The sequence below is a fragment of the Artemia franciscana genome, chromosome 8 (genome assembly GCF_032884065.1).
Source record: "Artemia franciscana chromosome 8, ASM3288406v1, whole genome shotgun sequence".
Lineage (NCBI taxonomy): Eukaryota > Metazoa > Arthropoda > Branchiopoda > Anostraca > Artemiidae > Artemia > Artemia franciscana.
The window spans coordinates 16,298,017-16,319,671 of NC_088870.1; the positions used below are offsets into that span (position 1 = coordinate 16,298,017).

The following is a 21,655-nucleotide window of genomic DNA, read 5'->3' on the forward strand; positions in this document are numbered from 1 at the left end:
ATATGTACTTTTTTCTTTGAACACTCATTTTCAGCCCCTCCCCCTTGTCATCCATAAATCAAGCGTCGGTATAGGTCTGAGAGCAACATTACAAGAAGTTGAATTCATAGAGAAAGGAATCGAGCTGCTAATGCAGAAAAGACGTCGTGTCCATGTCAGTTAACCCCCCCCCCCACCCTCTACCCTAAACGTGACCACCCAAAGTCTTAAAATTCAACAAACAACTTCTTGTAAATAGCCAAATCATTGATTTTAATTTGAAAAAAAAATATATACACACAGATGAAATGAAATGGCAAAAGGATTGGAAGTTCATCACATTGGTTTAATTAAGAAACTTCTCGTAATTAGCTAAATCATTGATTTTAATTTGAACAAAAAAAAAACACCTCATTTGTTTAATTAATCACGTGTCTTCTTCGTCTTTGATTTGGACTTGAGCATTAAAGCAACTTGTTCGTTTGCAGAATTGGCAAGCAATGTCGCATTCGATGCCATTTTGATAACAGCTCTACCGGTCACTTTCACAAGATCCCTTATAGCCACACTTTACGACGGTGAGAATTTTCCTTGGTGTCGCTGGAAGATCCGTGATGATAAGGTATAAAATGCGGTGCTGGAGTCTCAATCCCCGATTCTCAGGATCAGGGCCAGGACTCTCAAGCCTAATCCAATCTTGTACTTGAAGATAGGTTCGGAAATAGTGCAATTTCACTGCTGCTGAAGAAGGAGATAGATCTCGGGGATGGACCAAATTTGTAGACGTTGCTACTTTCTGCTTAGAGGCTCGGTGTTGTTAACTGTCAATATTGTCAGTGGATTTTCCACCATAAAATATAGAAAGTGCAGTCTCTCCTGCTGCTTCAATTCCTTCCTTCGAAGCATAACATAGAGAAAATGGAAGCATTTTCTCTAAACTTTTTGTTGTGTCTCAACCGCTTAAGCACAATCTCTTTGCTAAGTTGATGTAGACGGGAAGTTGTGTCACCGTCAAGAATTGTGTGAGCAAGATTAAGCAGCTTACAGTTTTCAGTCCGGCTATGATATCTGAAGTTGCGCTTTAAGTGGTTGCATTAGGCTCACTTTACAGGAAGACCTTGTAGCTCTCAGGCATGCAATGATAAATTAACGACACCAACAAGTCGGTATCACCACCGATAAATACACTGTTAAAAGATTTTGACACTTATCCGCTGCAAGCACAATAAGTAAGTCAGCGTCAGCTTTAGTTTGACTGGTTCTCAGGCCTTTGCCTCGTATATAATCAGAAAGTGCATTGACGAAATGGGATTTATTCTTTTTTCATGAAATGACTTCCTCCTTTTGGTGGTCAATCCCATTTATGGACTAATAGTACTTCCCGTCCAGTGAAATGGTTTCGCTTCAGATGGGTCATATCGTTTGTTAGAGCTGCCATCAAAGAAAAGTGTGGTGTGTGGATTATTTGGCCGAACCGTAGCTACAGCATCAGTCTAAGATCTTCAAATAAGTTTTCTTTCTTTGTCCAGGGAATCCTGTGAGGCAAATTGCCCCTGTCTATGACATAGGCGCAACTCAGACTTTGATTTTCCCAAATAATATTATTTTCTGAAAGTCGTTTGATAACTTTAACTAGCTCTGGTTTATTTGGTTTTGGAACGTGCCAGAATCATCAAAAGCGACACAGGACAGGAGCAAAGTTCATATTCAAATGAAGACACTTCGTCCATATTCAGCTTTTTTTAATAAAGTTATAAGAAGATGTAACAGTAATAAAGGGTATAAGTGGTGGATGTCTCCACCATTGTTTTGCTTCACCGTCATAAGGACTGCTTGATCTATACGTTTGAACGAATGTTTCTTCAGCGATTTCACTATCATTCCGTCAATAATCTTCTTCCTGACTTCTACTGCTCTGTCGGCTTTCACGTTTTCTGCAGCAGTCATTCCAACAGCAAGGCTTTGAAGCAATAGCAGATCACCCTCGAAAGGAGAAAACTGCTCAACAAATCAAATACTATTTATGTGTCTTTGCAGTCCCTTTACTGCCTTGAATTACCAGACTCTTTGTGTTAGTTACTTGTATGATACAAAACATCCGTCAGTTCTTGCATCAAAAGATTAACACGAGCATAGGCTGGACGTCCCATTACCTACTGAAGTCTCTCTACTTCCGTCATCTCTCTACATCTATTCAATCCGGTTGCTGTTTTCAGAAATCTCATCAGTTCTTGTTCTATGAACGAATCCGTAGATAAACTAGCCCAAAATATGTCTGATCTTCTCACAACGTGCACGTCTTTTTCAAAGACTTGAAAATTGTTGAGCTTGTACGTTCAAGTCTTTTCATCTGGTGTAAGTACAGCCTCGCCAACTTCATGTAGTTGCTGGGGCCAACTGCTCCGAGGTAAGGTTGGCAAATAGATTTTCTATTTACTTATTCGCTCATATCTGAGGAATTTTGAAGAATGGTAACCATATCCGTGTACTGTATCCAAAGTTAGCCCTGTCCGAGTCTTGTGACTTTCGCTCTGATGAAAGAGTTGACAGAGGGGCCTTAAGTTTCATGAGACTTGAAGATGGGAGATAGGTTCAAGAGAACCTTGTCCATCCAATACTTTCTCATATAGGTCTTTGATTTCGCTAGGCTCAACCGTATTCAATGCAGGTTCTGTATTTAATTCAAAATATGCATCTGTATCCTCGTCTACAAGTTCCATTATTAGAATTAAGTGAAGTGCTGCGTATACAATGGCATGGGCTTGCAGTGCTTGAGAAATAGTCTTACCAAGTAGAAGATAAGGAACCGTGTAGGAAGTTTACATCAACTCAAAGCTTTCTTACAGTCCAGATCCGTCCATCGAAGATCCAATGGCACTGACAAAGCTCATGAGAGTGTATAATTTTCCTATTCTAACAAATATTTTTGCAACGCTTTTTCTAGGTCCTTCTGTGGCAATAATCTCCATGGATTTCCGCCATAATGGCTGGTCAAAGAATACAATAAGCGTCAGGGGTGCCAGAAAAAATTGACCTACCTAAAGTAGTTTTTCAATGGAAAAGGAACGATCAACCAAACTAGGAATTCTTCCTTGAGACTTGTAGGCTAGATAACACCCTTAAAAGTTTTTATGGAATTTTCGTAACACTACTTTCAGGTCCTTCTGCAGTAATAATCATCTTGGACTTCCACCACAAACCTGGTCAAAGATTGTGACAAAGGGCAAGTTTGCCAAAAGAAAATTAACTGCCCTAATACTGTTTTTTGAAACTTTTCAAGGATTAACCAACCAAACTAGGAATTCTTCCTTGAGACATGAAGGCTAGATGGCACTCTTAATAATTTTTGTAGAATTTTTGCAACGCTACTTCCAGGCTGGTCAACAATTACGACAAAGGTTTGTATTTTTTTATTTTGCAAAAAGCAAGCAGTTATGTTCCACAGCATTGTTTCCAAAAGGGTGCCAGAAGACAATTGACCACACTAAAGCAATTTTTTTACAACTTTTGAAAGAATTAATCAAACAAAATAGGAGTTATCCCTTGAAAAATGAGCGTTAAAGACACCAAATGGTGTCTGAGTAATTGAAAGCGTTCAGTTTAACCCCAGCCTCCTCTATATTAAACCGAGTTTCACCTGTGTTAGAAGCTGATCGTTTTAGTATATGAATAATACCAATTTCTTTACATGCTTTTAACAGCTTAACGAAATATTCTTGTCATACTGGTAGTATAATTACAAATTTGCGGTTATCCCCCATAAATCTCAATCATTCTAGTAGAGAAACAGTATTTATTCACAATCACATGTATCCTTACTTTTAATGGCTCATAGTAAAACAAACACATCATGTCCTCTCTTTATTTAGCTATGCTCTGATTTCAGCTTGGCAAAACCTACCTTGGATTTTGAATGTAACTAAAAAGTTAACTAGCAGCCAAAGTTGATCAGTCAGAGTGCCCGCTGCTTTCAAATACCAGACTCTTTGTGCTGGTTACTTGCATGATACAAAACATCCGTCATACAAAACATTTCGTTCTTTCGAACTCAAATGTTGGCAAAATGGGTCAGCTTCTTCTTGTACATCGTCGCATCAATTGAATAATCAAACGATTCGTGGTAAAGAACTGTAGTAAGGAGCTCTCAATAGTAACTGAAACTCTAAAAAATGAAATTTTGATACAAATAGTTAAATCAAAGGAATTACATTTTTATGCTGATTTTACATATTTAAGTTTCAGCAAGTATAGTGTTACCCATAAACAGTTACGAGCCTGATCAAATTTGCCTTACTTTAGAAAATAGAAGGGAAAACCCCTTAAAAGTCATAGAATATTAACAAAAATCACACCATAAGATTCAGTGTATCACAGAACCCTACTGTAGAAGTTTCAAGATCTTATCTACAAAAATATGGAATTTGTATTTTTTGCCAGAAGACAGATCACGGATGCGTGTTTATTTATTTTTTTCCCAGGGGTGATCATATCAACTAAGTGGTCCTAGAATATCGTGAGAGGGCTCATTCTAACAAAAATTAAAAATTCTAGTGCCCTTTTCAAGTGACCAAAAAAATTAGAGGGCACCCAAGCCCCCTTCCATGCTTTTTTTGCCGAATTTTACCAGATCAAAATTTTGAGATAGCCATTTTGCTCAGCATCGTCAAAAAATCTAATAATTATGTCTTTCGGGATGACTTAATCCCCTACACTCCCTGGGGGAGGGGCTGCAAGTTACAAACTTTGACCATTGCTTACTTATAGTAATGGTTATTGGGAAGTGTACAGACGTTTTCAGGGGGACTTTTTCGCGTTTAGGGAGGGATAGATGGTCGAGGTCGGGGGTTACGTCGGAAAATCTTTCCATGGAGGAGTGTATCATGAGGGAACAAAATTTCTATGTAGGGATCGCAGGATGCTCTAGCAATATTTAAAAAAACAATGAGAAAATACATAATAAAAAAAAATTTCAGCTGGAAGTAAAGACTAGCGGTAAAACCTTAAAACGAACAGAAATTATTGCACATATAAGGGGGTTCGTCTCCTCCACAATACCTTGCTCTTTAGGCAAAAGCAGTTTTAGTCATTTCAACTATTCATTCTACGGCCCTTGTGACTCAGGGGTCATTCTTAAGGAACTGGGACAAAATTCAAGCATTAGTGTAAAGAGCGAAGTATTGACAAGGGGGTGAACTCTCTTACATGTCCTGGTTGAACTTTGTTGAAGTAAGGATGCTAGGGTTGTTTTTAAAAAAGTTTTTAAATAACATTATTTAGTTTTAATTCTCACAATTTATTGTAAGTTTATTTATATATACATATTTTCTCTCTTGTTCTCGTATTGAGCTGAAGACTTCCCTTGGACATAGGGCCGAAATATTCACAGAACTGATTTCCACTGTCTTGAAAAAAAAAATTCCCTATTGTTTCTACTTTGTATTTGTTTGTTATGGAAAGGCAGTGTGGTCTTCGTCACTATTTAAGCCTGGTTTTGCGTCGCTCTGGTGATTCCTCGATTCGCCTTCTTTTTTTTACTATCTCTGTCAGCTGTAAGCCTGGTTTCGCCGTGCTCTGGTGGTTCCTCGACATGCCTTCGTTGACGTAAATTGGATATTCCTAATCTGGCCGTTTCTCTTTGAGCCGCAAGCCTGGCTTTGTGTTGCTCTGGTGTCTCCTCCTGGTGTTGACCTTTCTCAATTTTGCCGAAAAACAGCAGTGAATACTTAGAATTTCCAGAGTTACTTGATGAGTGATGCCCATCGGTGATATTTTAGTCCAAATAAGAACATATCTTACCACAGTATATTGAAGGCTTGCATAACTATGATGGCTGTTGGAAGTATACTCCTTGAAATCACCACAAACAGAACCTACGCACGTTTTCAGCAGAAATATCTAACTATGTTATTTTATCATGATTTTTCTTCAGGTTAACGTTGTATTTTAAGTTTAGTTATTAGTTTTGGATGTCCAAAATCATATTTCCTAATCATATCTATTTCGTTCACTGTTGTATTTTGACCGCACTTATTTATTATATATCTAGTTATTTGTGTTTCACATTATACTTTTTTGTTATAGGTGTTCCAGCCTTTTGAATCACATACCTGCACTTAACAACTTTGCATTACTCAAAATGGAATTGCTTAAACCTCCACGGATGCAGTGGGACAATCGTACCGATTTGAGATCGCAGTGGACTAGATTTGAAGCTGAAGTACGGGCAGTATTCCAGGGACCCTTAGAAGGGAAAAGTGAGAAAGCCAGGTGTGGTTATCTCCTTCTTTGGGTTGGTGACGAAGGAAGAGCGATCTTTCAAACATTCACCATAGAAGAATCTGATAAAAACAAGATAGAACCATTACTTCGAAAGTTTCGTGATCGTATTTTTGGACCTCACTATGATACGTGCGCCGTTCGTTAGATCACTAATAACTAACTGCCAAAACTATTGTATTCAAGCTGTGTTTGGATACCCTGTATATTATATTATCTTTTTAATTATGTATTTCTTTTCATTTATAAAGTTAGGTATATTTATACGTGTGACGATATTTGCATAGCTACTAACAGGTAAATTGTCATCATTTTGCAATGTATATTTTATGCATTATTTGTTTTCGTTTTTTTACAATCCTATATCAAGCAACACATATGCAAATAGTGGTTAAGCTTTGCAACAGCTGGGCCGATAGGTTCAATCCTCTAGCGCATATTCGTTGTTTTGTATAGACTTCAAATTTTTATAGCAGGTGAAGGCTGGGAGTGGTGCCCAAGGGCTCTCTGGAGGAGGGTTTATATATTTTACTTTTTTCGCCAGTCATCAAGCTGAGATTTACATATTTAAGTAATAAAGAATAATCAAAAGGAGGGGGAAACAAGCTATAAGAATAAAAACAGCACAGAGGACAGGACGTTTGATTTTATGATAATCCATAATCCTTATTCATAATGAGCCCTACTCCCTGCCTATGCACCCAACCTTCCTATCTGAATGACTAGATTCTTTATCACCTAATTCCATGTTTCTTCTTCCTGGGATTTGAGTTTCTAAAACTCCAAATAAGACTCGTTCAAAGCGTCTGAATTCATCAATCCAAATGTCGACAAGATTTTTTTTTTTTTTAACGTTTGAGCATTCCAAATTACAATTTTCATATTTTTAAATCATTGAAATTATTATGGCCTCAGGAAAAGCAGCAGTCCCAGAACCAGTACAGGACAGGGACTAACACCTCTTCTCAAGTGTACAAGAGGTGCTTAAGCCGGTTTAGAACCGGATAGCAAGAAGTCCCTGGAACTTCCAATAATAAACGGAGGCCTAGTGCAATCCTGGGGTCATCTTGGTTATTGCAAGGTTTTACACAGTGGACGATGTTCTTCTATCAACTATAAATAGAAAATCTCAAATGAAATTTTTACCTACGATTCATTATATGTTCATGCCTAAACCTATAATAACCTAGCTAAGGAGTGGTTTTTTCAGCCCAAAAACAAAACAGACAGACTAAACCCAGAAGAATTATCCGTTAATCGAAATCCAGTGCAAATACTGTGTTGTATACTAAACTATAATTTCTTCGAGGGGATCAACTCCTCAAGGTCACCCTGCAGCCTTAGAGTCTTAAAACTTAGTAAATTTGAAGGTAGTGTTTTCATTGAATGAGTGAATGAATGCCCTATTTATAAACAACAACAAAAAAACGATGGATTACAAAAAAAAGAAAGGAAAATATGAAAAACATGTCATAAAGATATACACAAATTACTAATAATACCACATCTAAAATACTGCACCCTTCCAAGGGTGAAAAGAGGACCAGTTACTCAATTCTGAAACTGTTCATCCCCGGCCTGAAGTAGTTCTACCACACCGAAACGGTTAACGATGTACCTATTGTTGAACCACCTAGGGGCCTGAAGGAAAAACTTGTTGCATTTAAAATAGCACTTTCGCAACATTAGCCTATTAGATTCTGTAAAAATGTCCCAAAATGAGGCCAAACATAGAATAAGTGGGACATTACGATGTCTTTCCTCTTTTGAGGGTGTTCTCTCTCTTTCCTAAATTCGTAGAAATTTCTTTAAGCTAATACATTTATACTGGTGATTTCAATCTTGATAGATTTTATATGGAACGATTTGAATTAGCAGTTTCTGTATATCTAGATAGTGTTTTAAAATTTCTTTTTAGAGTTTTTGGTTACTGTTGAAAACTGTCACTTTTGACTTGCTGTTTGTTAAATTTGCTGTTTTGTGACATGTTTTTGTTTGCTTTTCGTTTTATACGTGGATGGGTGTACTACAATTCTTTAAATACTTGGAGCCTTCTTTTGCTCATCTTGAGTAGCTTATGGGTCAAATTGACACTAATATTTTATTCTATTCATTTATTTTCTTTTATTTCTTTTTTAGACTGATGCATATGCTTAGAATTTATCTCATCTATATACTATACATAAAAGAGGGTTTGACCAATGAAGATGTTGTCAGATTAGAAAAAATTGAAAATTATGCTAATATTTCGGTCAAAACCTCCGCTTGACCGTCCTCAGTGCAGAATAAACTGGTAAAAAACAAAAACAAAAGAAAAACTTAAAACAAAACACAAAACTAAAATGTGATGGCCCTTTCTCAGTAACAGTGAAAGGGTAACTGAATAAAAACCGCAAATCTAAATGAGATTTCACAATTTCATTTTACTTACAGCACAAAAAAAGGCCAATCGCTTTCTAGGTAGATTTTTATCAGAAATATTATTTGATTGTGCAACAAAAGTTTGTGGATTTATGTGAAAACGATCAGAATTAATAATTTTGTGGATGTGAAAAATGCAGAGCTTTTTCAACAGTGGCAACATAGAACCAACCCCATTCTGGATTGTGGTGTTTACAGAATTCCCTGTTCTTGTGGCCGGTTTTATATTGGAAGAACCAAACAGCAACTAGGGGAGAGGTTAATAGGAGATAGGTCTTCAATAAACAAGGCCATGAGGTTACGCCAAAGGCCTGAGATTTAATTCCGCCTTGGCTCAACGTTTGTACGATAGTCCGCACCATTTCATCTTATTTGACAGCACCTCCATTATTGCCCCCGTTAAAGGTCTCAAGCAAGTTTTCAGGGAAGCAGTTGAGATAAAAAAAAGCACATATATCAAAAGGTAACTCTCAATAGAGACACGGGAGAAACTTCCAGGTCCCATTTATGATAAAATTATTAATTCTGATCGTTTTCAAATAAATCTAAAAATTTTTATTGCAAAATAAAATATTTATCTGATTATAATATACCTAGAAAGCGATTAGCCGTTAAGAGTGCTGTAAATAAGATGACATTGTGAAATCTCATTTAGACTTGCGTTTTTATTCAGTTACCCTTTCCCATTACTGAGAAAGGGTCATCATATTTTAGTTCTGTGTTTTGTTTTAAGGTTTTTTTTATATTTTTATCAGTTAATTCTGCACTGAGGACGGTCAAGCGGACGCCTTGACCGAAATATTTGCATAATGTTAAATTTTTTTTTCACTGGCTGTTTATTGTCCTCGTTTTTCCTTTCTTTGCGATTTTGTGTTTTGACAAAATACATTAATGTTTTATCCTTAGGGCTTTACATTTATAGGCCTTTGGGCAAGGGGGCGTGGACGTGTTACATAAATGAAATTTGTCCCCTGTTTTTTTCAATCAATTTTAATGACTTATGTGCTCCTTTCAAGAAGGTTTTCGCATCATCCCATCAATACCTTTTAGACGCATTATCATATTATCTGAATTGCTTTATTAGTTTTCCTAGCACCAAAGTTAGCAATTGACCTACCCGTTTTTAGATTTCTTGGGTGCCAAAATTATCAACTTGATGTACCTACTTTATATCTTTAGAAGTCCACCCGGGTACCAATAGCCTCCACGTAACGAAGAATAATCGAAAGGAGGGGGAAGGGAACAAACTATAAGAATAAAACAACACAAAGAAAAGGACGTGTGATCTTACGATAACCAGTGTACGAGGGGTCCAAAGCCCAATTTGGTGACCTTTGTAAGCTGAGTGAGTGACGTTAGGATATATATATATATATATATATATATATATATATATATATATATATATATATATATATATACATACTGTAAGTACATTATGCTGCACAACAATGGTGTCGAGAGATCAAGCTAAACGGCCGAAAAATAAAGAAAAGTACCAAAGTAGAGCTACTGAAGAACCTTTAAATCTGATAAGATGGCTGGTAAAAGAAAAAAAAAAATCAAGTGCGGATATGAATGATGACAAAGAGGGCTTACGATACAGCATTAAAAATGAGAAACACTCAAGATACTAGTTACAAAGAAAAGTTGACCTATCAAAGAGACGAAGGTTATTGACATTCTAATATAGAAGCAAACCTGGCTGGATTGACATACTACTGGGGCAGCTACATGCATCATTATGACCGTAGCTTGTAGCTGAGGCTAAGGTACTTTAAAAATTTCAAATTTTGTATGCTGATTCAAAATATATACTATTCATTAAGATTAATTTTACCAATCAAAAGCTACAAGCCTGAGAAAACTCTCCTGATTTTCGAAATGGGACATACATTCCTAAGAAGTAAAGAAATCTTGATGGAAGTCTTATCATTAGATTCAGTGTATCAGTGAGCCTTACTATAGAGGTTTCAAGCTCCCTTCTGTAAACATGTGTGATTTTCTTTTATTAATTTCCAGAAGAAAAATTACATGTGCGTTTATTTATTTATTTTTTTCGCTTTTCTCAGTGTGGTCGTGTCGAACCAACTGTCCATGAAGATCAGAAGATGGCACACACAAAAGACAATTAAGATTTTTAGTCACCTTTTTAAGTGAACAAACGCAGTAGCTTTTTCAGGCCTCATAATTTGGCACTACCAAAGTTTTTGTTGTAAGTCAATTCCCATAAGTTTTATAGAACCTTACCTTATACCTTAGTTCCTCCAATGCCTTTGGAGGCACACAAGGCGTTGGTGAGTAGCCTCTAATCTTCCCTCATGTGACCCACTGCGTATATGTCTTCCCACTCGGAAATGAGACTCGTCCCGAGGGCTTTTCTGTCACGTTCATACATCCTACGGAGCGTGTTCTTTGGTCTTCCTTAGCGACGGGTGCCTTCCGATTGCCGTTGGATGAGCATTTTTGGAAGTCTGCGATCAGGCATGCGGATGATGCGTGCAAAGTATCACCATCTACATTGTCGTATGAAGGCTGCGATATCTGGCTAGCCATTGCAGGTAGGAAACTCGTCGTTGCTGATACGATCTCTCGAAGTGATACAAAGGATTTTCCGAAGACTGTTATTCTCAGAGGCGGTAACGCGTTTCTCCTGTTCTGCAGTCAACTTAAGGCATTCCAAGACGTAACTCAAGACAGGTAATACAATGCTTTGGAAAAACCGGAGTTCACAACTTCAGCAAGCACACGGTGGATTTCCAGACAGGTAGAAGTCTCTGAAATGATGCATTGGCCAATGCTATCCTGGTGTGCAATTCTTTTTCAGAGCCACCACTGGAAGTGACTGTACTTCTTAAGTACTTGAAGTCTGTAACCTCTTCGATGTCCTCTCCTCCTTGTTGGAGTCTCATGTGTGAACTACTGATTGACATAGTTTTTATCCTTGGGGCGTTGATATGAATGAATGAATGAATGAAACTTTATTAACCCAATAAATACACGAAGTTGTCAAATTGAAGCATACAAGGGAAGAAAAGACGGAAACAAAAAACAGCTTCAATAAGAAAAACTTATAAAAAAGGCACTAAATAATCTATTTCAAGTATCTAAACTATGTTCAAAGCGTAACATACGCTCAGCGACAACAGCAAACGGATGGACAACTCCACATACAGAAGCCATACGCCGGTTTTTGGCTAACAGAGGTACACCCAATAGGAACTTAGCGTAAGGAAAAAATATTTATGGACAAGCTCCTTTATCTGACGTAGAAAAAAGATTCCAAATAGGTGACAAAGCTAGAAAATGGGCACAGAAAACGCATTATAAATTTTAGAAAGCACTCTTCTTTTATAGTGTACTTTGCAAGGAACAAGCAGGCCGTATGACTTGTGAAGCTTTGCACCTAGAAATTTTAATAAAAGAAGGGCCGATTACATGACAGACCAATTAACACATCTTCACACTTTTCAGCATTAAACTCAAGCTATATTTACCTATATTTGGGACATAAAATCTCAAAATTTTTCTCAATACCAGATATGGTCTGACTGAGGTTCAGCATATCGTCAGCATAATTTAAAAATGACAAATCAAGGCCTCGAAAAATAAACGATGTCTGAACTTTCTTTCTTGGCCTTTAGCACAATGTTATTGTAAAATGGAAGCAATGATACCTAGCCTTGCTTAATACTTTTCCAAATGCAAATTTTTGCTTTTGAAACAACAAAATCTTTTTGAGTAGGTTCTTTGACAAAAACATGAAGTTTACTATACTTATATTTGTAGACAAGTAGGATTGAGCTATCAAGCCCAAGGTGGCTAGCCATAAGTGGCAACTAAGGATGTATCCCTGAATTGAACGCCTTTGATACATCGTGACCAGCTATAATAACAATATCCTTATTTTCTTCCACGTTTAACAAAACATTTGCAATAACTCGGTGGATATGTTCATGGCTGTAGCTTTTTTTTAAAGCCAAACTGATTGTCTGGCATAAAAGAAACTCGGGTAATCTCATCAATGACTAATAGCTCTAATAATTTAAATAATACAGGTGAAACAGTTTTAGGTCGGTACGAACTGCACTTATTTTTATTCTTTTTCTTGGCGCAGGGGTTACAACACCAGCACAAAAACAAGAGGAACTAACCCACTATTGAATAGTATCTGGAACAATATTTCCGTATCTGGAACAGTACTAGATGCATGTGACAAAACTGGTTGATTCCACCGGAATATTTCTTTCTAAGTTTAGCAATACATTGACTAATTTTTCTTAGGTTTATCATAAAACCTATGTTGTCTTGATTTCTTCGGATTAGTCAGGATTTTGGAGGTTGGCTTTGATTTCTAGAGTTTGATTTTGGTTTTTAAAGTTGGTTCTGGGTTTACATGCACTGGTTATGATTTCTAGAGTTTGGTTTAATTTCAAAGGATTGTTCTGGGTTTCTGCATATTGATATCTTGATTACTTCGGATTGGTCTTGATGTGTATGGCTTGGTCTGAGTTATTATAGCTGACGTTTATTTTTATGGATTCATGTGAATTTCTATGCATTGGTTATGATTTCTATGTGTGGGTCTTGATTTTAGAGGTTCCCCTCGATTTCTACAGCTTGGATGCGATTTCTACAAGTTTATCTGGATCTTTACAGCTTAGGCTTGATGTCTTTGGTGTGGTGTGGGTTTCTAAATGTTGTGATAGTAACGAATATGCTTATTCAGGAAGATGTTTTAGATTTTACCATATATCAACCATTTGGCTTCGTAAGCTGGGAATTGCCGTGGAACATCGCAATCTAGGAATGAAATGACAATTTTATGCTTTTCTAATATGAATAATAGTCACTTTTTGTTATAAATTTATTTTGGGGACACAAAGGATGAAAAATCCTTAGGCTAGATAATATCACCATAGAGGATGTCGTTAGGGCTGCTAGGAGTCACCAGAATAAACATTATTAGGGATTTTTCATTAAGTTTAAACGATCGATTCTAGTGTAAACGAAAGTTGTTCCAGGACAATGCCTAAAAAATGCAATATATGGTATAATAGGCTCCAGATGGTGTGAGTCATGGTGGCGTGAATTGTCATGGGGGCATCATGTTTAGGGGTGAATGGTGCAAACATGAACCATTGGATTTAATGCATGGTTTTTAACAAGAAAATATCTGACAAAATGTCTTAGGAATGATGAGGGGTGCTAAAAGGCTTCTAAGAGGCTAGTCATAGTTTGGCACAGTGGTGTGAATTAAGTCAGTATTCCACGGGGGGCTGGCTTGCAAAAACATGAACCAACAGATTTAAGTCGTATTTTTTGAAAATATCTGGAAAATGATTTAAGAATGATGAGGGGTTGTTAAAGGGCACTAGAGGGGATTTAATGTATGATTTTTACCCTGAGAATTTCAGTCAAAGAAACGAGGTGTTTTAATTAGGGCCTTCTTTCATTTTGACAAAACCCAGCACACAACAAGTTTAATGAAAAAAGAATCAGCACACAGCAATTTCCATGAAATTTATCAGTTTCACGAGGAGAAAAAACAATGAACCAATTTTTGTAAGAGATAACTCAACATGCAAAAAGTTCCACGAACAAAAATCAGCATGCACTGAGAAAAAGTGTGACGGTCAACCGTGAAAAAGTTTCACGGTTCAAAAATCAGTACGCAACAATTTCTACGAACAAAAATCAGCACACAACAAGTTTTATGAGCAAAACTAGTTTCTTAATGATAAAAATCAGTTTACAAGTTTTATGAAGAGACAAAATCAACATGTAACAAACTTTTTGAAAAAAAATCAGCACGTAACAAGTTCCTTGAAAAATATCAAGTGTTCAAACTCACAAAGAGAAAAATTAAAATGCAACAAATTTCATGAAAAAATCAATACGTAAACTAGTTGAATGAACTAAACCAGTTTCAAATGACAAAAACCAACATATAACAAGTTTGATGAACAAAAATCAGCGCGCAACAAGTTCCGAAAAACGGCACGGAAGAATTTTCACGAAAATATCAGTTTCACGAGGAAAAAATAAATTTACAAGTTTCATGAAGAGAAACTCAACTTGCATCAAGTTTTTCGACAAAAAAATCACCAGGCAACAAGTTCCATGAACTTGTCCATGAACAGAAAAAAAATTTATTCCATGAACAAAAAGTAACATGAACCAAGTTCTAAAAACAAAACCAGCACGCAAGAGCTTCATGAAAAAACGAGTTTCACGAGAAGAAAAATCTATTTACAAATGTCATGAAGAGAAAATCAGCATAAAACAAGTTCCATGAACAAACAACAGCATACAACAAATTCGATGAACAAAATCATTTTCTCGAGGAGAAAGATCAATGTAACAGGGTGTTACGTAAAGAAAAACCAACAAGCAACAAGTTTCATGAACAAAAGTCAGCGCACAATAAGTTCTATGCACAAAAATCAGTACGCAAAAAGTTCCATGAAGAAAGTCAGTTTCACGAGGAGAAATATCCGCATACAAGTTTTACAAAGAGAAAAATCAAGACCCAAAAAAATTTCACGAACGATAATCAGCATGCGAAAAGTTCCATAAAACTCAGAACTCAGTAAGTTCCATCAATAAAACTAGTTTCACGGTGAGAAAAATCATTGTACAAGTTTCACAAAGGGAAAAATCAACATGCAACCGGTTTCACGAGCGAAAGAAATAAGCAAGCAGCAAGTTTCAGAAATAAAAACGAGTATGCAACAAGTTTCTCGAACAAAATCAATTGCACAAGGAGAAAAATCCAAGTACAAGTGTCAAGAAAAGACATATAAACATGCAAAAGTTTCAGGAAGAGAATTCAGTACGCAGCATGCTCTACGAACAAAAATCAGCACGCGACAAGTTCCATGAACAAAGTCAGTTTCATAAGGAGAAAACTAATTTACAAGTCTTACAGAGAGACAAATCAACATGTAAAAAGTTTCACAAATCTCAGCACACCGAAGTTCTACAAACAAAACATCAGCTCCCAAAAAGTTCCAAAAATCAGTACGCAAAACGTTCCATGAAGAAAGTCAGTTTCACAAGGAGAACAATCAGCATATAAGTTTAACAAAGAGAAAAATAAGACACAAACAAATTTCACAAAAAATGTACAGCTTGCAACAAGCTCCATGAACAAAAATCAGAACTCAGGAAGTTCCATAAACAAAACTAGTTTTTCTGTAAGATAAATCAATATACAAGTTTTAAGAAGTGAAAAATCAACATGCAACAGGTTTCACGAGCAAATGAAATCAGCACGCAGCAAGTTTCTAGAATAAAAGCTAGCAAGCAACAAGTTCCATGAACAAAAACAATTGCAAAAGCAGAAAATTAATGTACAAGTGTCACGAAGAAACAAATGAAGTTGTAAAAAGTTTCAGGAGCAAAAACCAGCGTGCTAAAAGTTCCAAGAACAAAACCAGTTAACGAGAAATAAATCCTTTCACAAGTCTTACGAAGAGAAAAATCACCATGTAACAAGTTTCACGAACAAAAATCAGCACGCAACCAGCTCCCTGAATATAAATAAGCACGCAGAAAATTCCAAAAACAAAATCAGTTTCACAAGGAGAACAATCAATGTACAAGTCACAAGGTGAAAAATCAGCATGCAACAGGTTTTACAAACAAACAAAATATCAGCACGCAGCAAGTTGCACGAACAAAAATTAGCACGCAACAGGTTCCATGAACAAAAAAAATTTGTGCACAGTACGTTCCATGAACAAAATCATTTTCACGAGGAGAATAGCAATGTACAAGTTTTACAAAGAGATAAATCAATATGAGACAAGTTCTACGAACAAAAAACCAGCACGCAATAACTTCAATGAATGAATATTAGTACATAGCAAGTTCCATGAACAAAATCAATTTTATGAGGAGAAAATTCAATTTACTAGTATCACGAAGAAAAAAATCAGCACGCAACAAGTTTTCCTGATGAATATTATTTCACGAGAAGAAAAATCAAGAGTAGAAGTTAAAAATGAAGAAAAATAAAGATGCATCATTCAAGTAAAGAAAAATAAAGATGCAAGAATTTCATGTACAGAAATCAGCATGCAACTAGTTATATGAACAAAAGTCAGCACGCATTAAGTTCCATGAATAAAACCAGTTTTAAGATGAGAAAATTTAATGTGCTAGTCTCAAAAAGACTTGAATCAACATGTAACAAGTTTCATGAACAAAATTCAGCCCGCAACAAGCTCCAAACATAAAAACCAGCAGATAAGAAGTTTCATTAAAAAATCAGTTTCAGAAGGTGAAAAATCAATGTGCAAATTCCAAGAAGAATCAATTTACATAAGTTTCACGAACAAAAAGAAGGTTCATAAATGAAAATCTGTCTCATGAGGAGAAAAACAAATGTAAAATATTCACGATGAAAAAAATCAACATGGAACAAGTTTCGCGTAAAAAACAAGCACTCCACAAGTTCCATGAACGAAATTCAACACGCAACAAGTTACATGAACAAAATCAGTTTCACGAGGAGAAAAATAATTTACAAATTTCATGAAGAGAAAAAACAACATGTAACAGGTTTTACGAACAAAAACAAGCACACAACAACCTCCATAATCAAATAACAGTATGCAAAAACTTCCTAGAACAAAATCAGTTTCACGAGGGCAAAATCAAGAACTTCCAAGAACAAAATCAGTTTCACGAGGAGAAAAATCAATTTACACGTTTCACGAAACGGAAAATCAAAATGCAACAGGTTTTAAGAACAAAAAAATCAGCAGATAGAATCCCCGAACAAAAATTACCACAAAACAAGTTACATTAAAAAAAATCAATACACATCAAGCTCCATAAACAAATCAGTTTCAAGAGGATAAGAATCATTGTCAAAGCTTCGCGAAGAGAAAAATCAACATGCAATAAAGTTCACGAACAAAAATCAGCACTTCACAATTTCCACTAACAAAAATCAGCATAAAACTAGTTCCATGAACAAAATAAGTTTCACGATCAGAAAAATCAATTTACAATTTTCACGAAGAAAAAAAATCAACTTTGTTCCCCGAACGAAATCAGTACGCACCAAAATTGGTGCACAACAAAATCCATTAACAACATCATTTTCATAAGAGATCATTCACTAAGAGATGATTAGACACGCAGCAAGTTCCAGGAGCAAAGATCGATATGCAACAAGTTGCCCCGACAAATATCCAAGCAATAAGTTCCATAATAAAAATCGGTTCCATGATCAGAAAAATTAATGCCTAAGTTTCAAAAAGAGAAAATCAACATGTAACAAGTTTCACGAACAAAACAGAAAGCAACAAGTTCCTTGAAGAATATCAGTTTCACAAATAAAAATCAAGTGAACAAGTTTTACGAATATAAAAATCAAAATACAACAAACTTCATGAACAGAATTCAGCAAATGGCAAGTTTAATGAACAAAAATTAGCACGCATTAAAAAACAGTTTCAAGATGAGTAAAATCAATGCACAAGTTTAACAAAAAGAAGAATCAACATTTAACAAGTTTCATGAACAAAAAACAGCAGGCAACAAGTTCCATGAAATAAATCAGCTTCACGAGATGAAAAATCGATATGCAAGTTTCTCGAAGAGAAAATTAATATGCAACAAGTTTCTCCAACAAAAAATCAGCACGTAACAATTTACATAAACAAAAACAAGCACGCAGGAAATTTCTTGAACAAATCAGTTTCACAAGGAGAAAAATCAATATCAACGGTTTGCGCAGAGAATAAATTAATATGCAACAAGTTTCACGAACAAAAATAAGCACTCCACAAGTTCCACGAGCAAACATCAGCACACAAGTAGCTCCATGAACAAAATCAGTTTCGGAGGAATAAAAACCGACCTACAAGTTTAAAGAAGAGAAAAATTCAACATGCATCAAGTTTTAGGAACAAAAGTTAGCACGCAACAAATTCCATGAGCAAAAATCAGTTTCAATAGGAGAAAATCAAGGAGAGTATCAAGTTTCATGAACAAAAAATCAGCACGCCACAAGTTTCATAAAAGAAACTCAACACGCACAAAGTTCCATAAACAAATTAAATTCAAGAGGAGAAAAATCAATATACGAGTTTCACGAGGAAAAAAATGCATATGTAACAAGTTTTATGTACACAAGGAGTTTCACAAGGAGACAAAGTCACTGCAAAAGTTTCGTGTACCAAATCAGCACGCATCCAAATCCACGAACAAAAATCAGGAGGCAAATCAGCTTTGACGAAAGTCAGTTTTATGAGGAGAAAAATCATTGTACAAGCTTTGCTAAGACAAAAATAAAAGAAAAAAAATTAAACGAACGAAAATCAGCAAGCAAAAAGTGTGTTGAACAAAAATCAGCACGCAGTAAGTTCCATGAATAAAACCAGTTTCATGATGAGAAAAATCGATGTACATGTTTCACGAAGAGAGGAATCAACTAACAAGTTTCATGATTGAAAATCTGCAAACAACTAGTTCCACCAACAAAATTAACACGGAACAAGTTCCAAGATGAAAATCAGCTTCACGAGGAGAAAAATCAATGTAAAGTTTCACAAAAAAATCAGCACGTAACAAATTCCACGAACAAAATAAAGTGCACAACAATTTCCATGAATAAAATCAGTTGAACGAGGAAAAAATCAATGTTATAGTTTCACGAAGAGAAGAATTAACATTAAACAAGTTTCACAAAAAAAACTAAGCTTTCCACAAGGTCCACAAACAAAAATCAGCATACAACAAGTTTCATGAACAAAGTCAGTTTCACAAGGAGTAGAATCAATGTACAAGTTTTACGAAAAGAAAATATCAACGTGCAACAAGATTCGGGTATAAGAAAAATCAGTTTCAGGAGGAGAAAAATCAATGTACAAGTTTCACGAAGAGAAAATCAACATGCAACAAGTTCCAAGAGCAAAAAATAAGCACGTAATAAGTCCCTGAGCAAAATCACGATGCAACAAGTTCCTTGAAAAAATCAGTTTCACGACGAGATAATTCAATATAAAAATATAACAGGTTCCACGAACAAAATCAGCCAGCATGCATCAAGTTCCATGCGCAAAATCAGTTTCAAGATAAGAAAAATCAATATACAAGTTTAATGAAGAGAAAAAATCCACATACAATAAGTTTCATGAACAAAACTCTAAATGCGACAAATTTCAAAAACAAAAATCAGCAGGCAACAAGTTCCATGAACAAAATCTGGTTCACGACGAGAAAAATCAATGTGCAAGTTCCACGAAGTCCAAAAACAACAGTTTCATGAATAAAAAAAACTCAGCATGCAGCATATTCCACGAACAAAAATTATCAAACAACAAATTCCATGAACAAAATCAATTTCATAAGAAGAAAAATAAATATACAAATTCAACGAAGAGAGAAATCAACGTGCAAAAAGTTTCACGAATAAAAATAAGTAGGCAACAGGTTTCACGAACAAAAATCAGCAAGCAAAAAGTTCCATGAACAAAGTCAGTTTCAGGAGGAAAAAATCAATTTGTAAGTTTCACGAAGAGAAAAACCAACATGCAATAAGTTTTACGAACAAAAATCAGCACACAGCATGTGCCAAGAACAAAAATAAAATAAAAAAATTCACGAGCATAAATCAGCACACAACTAGTTCTATGAGCGAAATCAATTTCACTAGGAGAAAAATCATTATACAGGTTTCATTAGCAACAAGTTCTATGACGAAAGTCAGTTTTACGAGAAAAAAAAAATCATTTTACAAGTTTTATGAAGAGAAAAGTCAAGACGAAACTTAGTTCACAAACGAAAATCAGCATGCAACAGGCTCCATGAACAAAGATCAGCATGCAGCAGTTTCCAAACCAGTTTCACGGTGAGAAACATTAGTGTACAAGTTTCAGGAAAAGAAAAATCAACATACAACAAGTTTGACGAGCAACAATCAGAACGTAACAAGCTCATGAACAAGCCAGTTTGAAGATGAGCAGAATAATTGTACAGGTTCTACGAAGAAAAAAATCAACATAGAACAAGTTTCATGAACAAAAATTGGCTCGAAACAAGTTCCGAAAACAAAAATCAGCCCGTAAATAGTTCTATATAGAATAACTATCTCTCGAGGAAAAAAAATAAAGATGCCACAAATTTGATGAACAAAAATCAGCACGCAGCAAGTTCCATCATGATATCAGTTTCACGAGGAGAAAAATCAATGTACGGGTTTCAGGAAGATAAAAATGTTCACTTAAAAAGTTCCAAAATCTACATGCAATAAGTTCCATGATGTTAATCATATTTCGGAAGAGAAAAATTAGTGTACCAGTTATATGAAGAGAAAAATCTAGGTCTAACAGGTTTCAAGAACAAAATCAGCAAGAAACAAGTTCCATAAATAGATATAAGCACACAACAAGTTCCACAAAAAAAAATCAGCACGCAGCAAGTTTCAAGAACAAAATCAGTTTCCCGACGAGGAAAATCAATGTACCTGTTTCACAAAGAGAAAAGTCGACATGTAGCAATTTTCACGAACAGAATTCAGCACACAGCAAGCTCCATGCTAAAAACTTAGCATGCAAGAAGTTATATGAACAAAATCGGTTCCGGAAGGAGGATAATCACTGTACAAGTTTCACAAGGTATAACATCAACATGCAACAGGTTTCACGAACAAAAAAAGTCAGCAGACGGCAAGTTTCACGAAAAAAACAGTACATGAAAAAAGCTGGATGAACAAAAATCAGCACACAGCAAGTGTCACGAACAAAATCAATTTCATAAGAATAAAAATCAATGTACAAGTCTCACGAAGAGAGAAAACAACATGCAAACAGTGTCACAAATAAAAATCAGTGCGCAACAAGTTCCACGAGCAAAAATCATCACGCAACATGTTCCAGGAACAAAGTCAGTTTCAGAAGGAAAAATCAATTTATAAGTTTCACGAAGAGAAAAGAAAACATACAATAAGTTTAAAGAACAA

At 35.7% G+C, this 21,655-nt stretch overlaps 2 protein-coding genes across 2 annotated transcripts in view; both read left to right on the top strand.

Annotated features, from left to right (window-relative positions):
* The window catches only part of LOC136030048 (sodium/hydrogen exchanger 3-like), a gene marked incomplete in the record, with an annotated part of 256,472 nt that overhangs the window by 109,743 nt on the left and 125,074 nt on the right, over window positions 1-21,655 (top strand).
* Window positions 2,046-9,581, top strand: LOC136030043 (uncharacterized). Its single transcript, XM_065708662.1, has 2 exons — window positions 2,046-3,377; window positions 6,061-9,581. Exons 1-2 carry the CDS (start codon window positions 3,307-3,309, stop codon window positions 6,401-6,403), a joined length of 414 nt encoding a protein of 137 aa, XP_065564734.1. The 5' UTR covers window positions 2,046-3,306; the 3' UTR covers window positions 6,404-9,581.

What these genes read in the sequence shown, in the direction of transcription:
- LOC136030043 (XM_065708662.1), top strand. Translation starts at nt 3,307, where the DNA reads ATGGCACTCTTAATAATTTTTGTAGAATTTTTGCAACGCTACTTCCAG. An exon ending in GGTCAACAATTACGACAAAG is followed by an intron (nt 3,378 to 6,060) that starts GTTTGTATTTTT and finishes TTTTTGTTATAG; the next exon opens with GTGTTCCAGCCTTTTGAATC.